The sequence below is a fragment of the Nicotiana tabacum genome, chromosome 8 (genome assembly GCF_000715075.1).
Source record: "Nicotiana tabacum cultivar K326 chromosome 8, ASM71507v2, whole genome shotgun sequence".
Classification (NCBI taxonomy): domain Eukaryota; kingdom Viridiplantae; phylum Streptophyta; class Magnoliopsida; order Solanales; family Solanaceae; genus Nicotiana; species Nicotiana tabacum.
In genome coordinates this window covers 122,811,593-122,816,819 of record NC_134087.1, presented here as the reverse complement: position 1 = coordinate 122,816,819, position 5,227 = coordinate 122,811,593, and the positions used below count along the sequence as shown (strand labels likewise).

At 36.3% G+C, this 5,227-nt stretch overlaps 1 protein-coding gene across 5 annotated transcripts; it reads right to left on the bottom strand.

The window, feature by feature from the left end:
• Positions 1 to 336: 336 nt before the first annotated feature.
• LOC107775301 (uncharacterized) lies at positions 337 to 4,976 on the bottom strand. 5 transcript variants are annotated; one of them, XM_075219586.1, is made up of 5 exons: positions 4,830 to 4,976; positions 4,393 to 4,563; positions 3,286 to 3,443; positions 902 to 973; positions 337 to 675 (listed from the first exon to the last, which is right to left on the bottom strand). In XM_075219586.1, exons 2-5 carry the CDS (start codon positions 4,553 to 4,555, stop codon positions 568 to 570), a joined length of 501 nt encoding a protein of 166 aa, XP_075075687.1. In that variant the 5' UTR covers positions 4,556 to 4,563; positions 4,830 to 4,976; the 3' UTR covers positions 337 to 567. The 5 variants fall into 5 exon arrangements, with proteins under 5 accessions (XP_075075687.1, XP_075075686.1, XP_075075689.1 ...); XM_075219585.1 differs by having other exon boundaries at positions 4,393 to 4,571; positions 4,830 to 4,948; XM_075219588.1 differs by lacking the exon at positions 902 to 973 and having other exon boundaries at positions 4,393 to 4,571; positions 4,830 to 4,944.
• Positions 4,977 to 5,227: the final 251 nt, after the last annotated feature.

Below are 5,227 nucleotides of genomic sequence, written 5' to 3'. Positions count from 1 at the left end.
ATTATACACATATAATACATAAATTATGCACATATTATACCTCCACCGGCTATTTCTTGTTTAAGTGGTTGGGTGAGCAGCTATTTAGGTTAACTCTTCTAAAAAATTTGGATTTCTAGATATCCAAAAGTCCGAAGTACCAAATTTAACATCCAATCCCAAATCCAATTTTTTAAAAAATTAAATCCAAAAAATTTGGATTTCGGTTTGGGATCCTTACCGAACTAAATGAGATTCTCTGAGAAAGTGTAGTAGCACTTAAAAAGAATTTACGCGACTAAGATAGAAAGGGATGTGAGTAGCAAAATGAGGCATTTATTTCCGAACTCCAAATAATTATAAAACAGAATTGCCATCTCCATTGCACCCTAGTTACATAGTTCACAGTTCCCCACATCATGGATGTCAGAACAATTCTGCAAACCGAAGAACTTTCTCTATTCAATAAGTAAATGACAAACTAGTGACCATCCTGCACCTGTGCTAACAGAAACGAAAAGCTATCATATTAACATAAAAAAGTTTAAAAGGTTGCATCACCACTGATGTCAAGAGAGTTTAAGAAGATCATAGAGCATTTATCATCCTCTTCATCTCAGCAGACCTCCTTGGATCTTGTTCATCAATTGCTCTCTCAGTAAGCACGTGCTTGATTCGGCACATTGACTTCCTAACCTGAATGTCATTCTCACAAAGATGATAATGAGAAAGTGTGCTCTGTATCAGCAAAATGTTAACAGCTCAGTGATTCAAATCAGTAAGAGAATTAAAAGTGAAGCAACATGGGAAGAGAGAATTGGCACGTCCTAGAATGATTTTAACCAAGAATATTTAGATATCAAGACGCACATTCCACCAACTAGAATTTAAGATTCCAGAATCCAATATAAGTTAGACGAACCTCAGATGAAGAGAATGTTCTGTCAAAATCTGATAGCAAAGCCAATAGCATCATCATGATATAAAGTGGTGGCTGAGAAGGCAGAAGACAGCAGCTAATTAGTTCTAACAAATTTCTGGGACTAAGATGGTTGTTCTTGTTTCAGTTTTTGTCAACCACTTACAAAGCCACTATTCAACTAAATATTAAGCACTTGGTGTACTGGTTTATATGGTTTCAAGCCACCGATGTATTCAACAGACGAGATTGGAAAAGGTCTACTCCCAGAAATAACAATAGAGCCCAGCAGAGAATATGTGCATATGCAGTTTCAAGAACCCCAGGTTGTCACTAGATTTTGGCATTTTCGGGAAGTACTTCTCCTAAATGCTTACAGTGGATACAATCTGCAGCTAGAAGACTTGTCGTGATGGTGTAGACAGTGGAGCTAAGAGAAGTGACAAGTAGCTGTTTTTTTATGGGGGGGGGGGGAAGGGGGTATGGCCAAAGTCATAAGGTCACATCATTTGCGCACTCACTTTTTATTTTTTCCTATTTTTTCAAGGGAGTTTATCATACAATCAAAGAATTGATCTTGTTGAGGAATCGATGTCTTACTCCATAACTTTGAGGGATAGTCAATCCCAAGCGCGGATAAAGCATGAAGTTATGCTAAGTTGACAACAATCGTAAAAACAGCCTAGAGGCATAGTTGACTGATTGAAAGTCAACTAATTTGAAGTAAAGGAATAATTACTAACACGGCCTTACAGCAGGAGGTATATATAGAAAGGGATGAAGTAGGAGGTCCACAAACAACCATCAGTAAGCCTAATCAGTTGACCAAATAACGGATTTTGATATAGTAAGATATAAAACCTCTGGAACGCAACTAAATTGCTCCTTCAAAAAATAACCCTAATCCCCATAATGATTATAACTGCCATTAAAGCATGATACCTTATTTCAGAAGTTAAGATGCTAAGCTAGCTTACCAATAGATTGACTTACAGTATAATGCCAAAAATATAGTTGCATATAACAAGAAATTAGTAATCAAAAGCTGAAATTTACTTGAGTGCATACATACTGTGGATGATTAATAAAGAGGATAAACCCATTTTGATTGAAAAGTTTGAGAATTCCAACTTTCCATTTTAATATTTAATATTGAGTGGTTTAAAGCATGTAGTGAAATATGTCATTTGGTTTAGTTCTATCAACTATCCTCCTCCTTTAGTCATGCAAAGTATAGATGTATTTATGAACTTCTAATCATCCATTTCTGCAGTTGTAGCATTCATATTCAGAAATATTTTTTATTTTGTCAAAGCAAGAACAAGCCTCAAATCATCCCAACCACATTAAAAAAAAAAAAAAAAAGCAACCATAGTTTGCGCCAGGGACTCATTTTGTTGTTTTACCACAAGTAATACAGTCAACCATTCCTTAGTGCAGAAAATGTATACTCATGTATCTTCACCTAAAGCAGTATTTTCGGTTTTATTGCTAACCATAACTTGCATTTTTTCCTTGTCCCTCTAGGAAAAAATGGGATACAGAGAGAGGCTTCTTCGTCCCTAATACTTAGTACTTGTTCTGAGGGCATTCTTTACTCTCCTAATCTGTGAAGATTCAAGCCGCCGATGTATTTAACAGACGAGATTGGAAAAGATCTATTCCCTAAAATAACAGTAGAGCGCAGCAGAGAATATGTGCATACGCAGTTTCAAGAACACCAGGTTGTCACTAGATTTTGGCATTTTCGGCAAGTACTTCTCCTAAATGCTTACAGTGGATACAATCTGCAGCTAGAAGACTTGTGGCAATGCTGTAGACAGTGGAGCTAAGAGAACTGCCAAGTAGTTGTGCCCAGAGTGAAGACATACCATCTCTAGCACATAGTATATTCTGGAATCAAGAAAGACAACAATCCTCATACTAAGTTCTACTTGACTATTGAAGCAATGCCAACCCATATGTGAAGACACAGAAGGCGAGACTAAAAAAAGAAGTCATGTGTTTACAACTACAACCAACTTAAGGGACACTAAACAGTAGGTTAGCTTGGAGGCCAGCTATTTTCTACTTTGTGGATAGCACTAATAGAGATTTTTTTATGTACATGGCTCATTCATTTTCCTAGATGTACACTCATAGAATGAGTATGGCACGGGTATATCTACTTTGTGCATATTCTTCCAAATAAAAAAGTAAATAGAATAACAAATACCATAACAGAGTCCATGTACACAGCTTCAAACGGGGGGGGGGGGGGGGGGAGGAGACCGACACCCAGTGCCTCACCTATCCTTGCGTACCAACTTGCAACTAAGGGACTCTGAAAGTGGAGAGGTAAAATTATCAAAATACTGGAAGAGCTAATTAAAGAAACTAACTTTTACCTTGGAAATACGCTCAGGATTTGGAAACCTCAAGTTCTGAGCATGAAGCATCTGGCGTTGAGTCATTAACATGTTCTTCTCCTTAAGAAGAACATACCATAACTTTTGAAGATCATCCCAAGACTTCAGACGCAGTTCAGAAGCCTTCCAACTTCGACCTGATTATGTTTTAAGCTTTAGCCTGTCAGATATAGGACTCATGCAAAAACCTCTGCCTTCTAAAATAGATCTATAACTTACGCACTAACTTATTCAAACAGTCTATCAGCAATAAGAACCTCAATATCAAATCATGTGTTTACCTACAAGGCCCTAACCCATGAGGCACTTACATCCCCTAGACCACATACCCCAGTATGAGATTCAACCCCGACTTCTAAAAAGAGGAAATTACTAGATTATGTTCTGATACGGAATGCTAACAACATCATTCACAGGAACATAATATCATTTATACCCGATTACTCCAATGTTGAGATTAAATTTCAACAATATAAGCATTCAATTAAGATTAAAGACAGCCAAAGATTCCCAATCTCCAAATAGGAAGTTCTTTTCTCTCGAACTTCCATGGGAAAAATTGCAAAACAGATAAAGGGAAAATTTTATAAATAAAAAAAAAGGTCCTGGGATACAATGTAGAACAGGATTCATCGAAAATGAATGTGTATACACTATTTTCTTCATGCATTTATCACCAATTTAGCCTTTTAGTCGCCTCTAATCTTAAGCTGGAGAAAATACACCATTGACAGCACTGTGCACACTCCCTTCAGTTGAAAGAGTCGTCATTTCTTCAACAACACACGAATATACTGATCCTACACGACTTATGCCAGGAAGCACATCAAAACATTCCACTTAGAGTTGAAACCAAGGCCTACTTTTACATCTGCAATGCTATGATCTTAAATTTAGCAATCAAATTTTATTTATAGCATGTTAATACTTCCAGCACCATAAGTAACCGTTTTTATCAAGGAAATCAATGTACTTTAACCTTGCACAGTCTCAGCGATACAAGCAATAGAAATGGTAAAAAAGATAAAGCATATCCAATCAGGCTAACAGGGAAGCAGTTCCAAATTGAAAGGTAAAGGATTTTACCATAAATAACAGGTTTATCGTCATCAGGGGTTCTATCAACTTCAAAGAACTGTTCAAGTGGATTAGTAACCTTAGTTGTAGCAGCAGAAGAAGCAGCAGCAGCTGAACTCTCTGATTTGGCCGCAGCCAACAATGCTCTCCCAAAAAGTCTAGCAGCGAGCATGACTGAGACTATATTGCTTAAAGATATATAGTGTAAATAATCGATGATTAGACCCCAAAAACAAAAACACAAGAATAAAGAAAAGAAAAAGGAGAAACTCCAATAACTCGGTGGAAATGATTTCCTAAGAGGAATTTTGTCGAACACAATATGCCACAATTCAGTTTTTAAGGGAAACTAGAATCGATCCATGTGTAATTGCAAAGCATATTAGGAATTTAAGAAATGTAGAGACTTATATACATGTAGTAGTGAGAGGGAGAGTGCAAGGTACCTGCTGAAATGTAGGCGATTCGAATTCACTGATAAAAAGGGCTTTTTATTGAGAAGGGAGGGAGTTCAAATTGAGAAATTTTGAGAAATCACTAAAACACTAGTCCCTTGGTCCAAAATAATTGATTTTTTTGGTTGTTTTCACATTTACCTTTTAACATTAATTAGCAATGAAATTGACCATATTAACATTTATTATCTCTTCACATAAATATTCCTAACACATACTCCAACATTAATTACTCCAAGGACAATGTAGGAAAAAAATAATTAATTCACTCTTAAAATCTGAAAAATCACTTATTTTGGACCACAAGAAAAAAGTCAAAAAATCACTTATTTTGGACCGGAGGGAGTATGTTTTAGTGATTATTAGCTTGTTATAGCTATCATTTACTA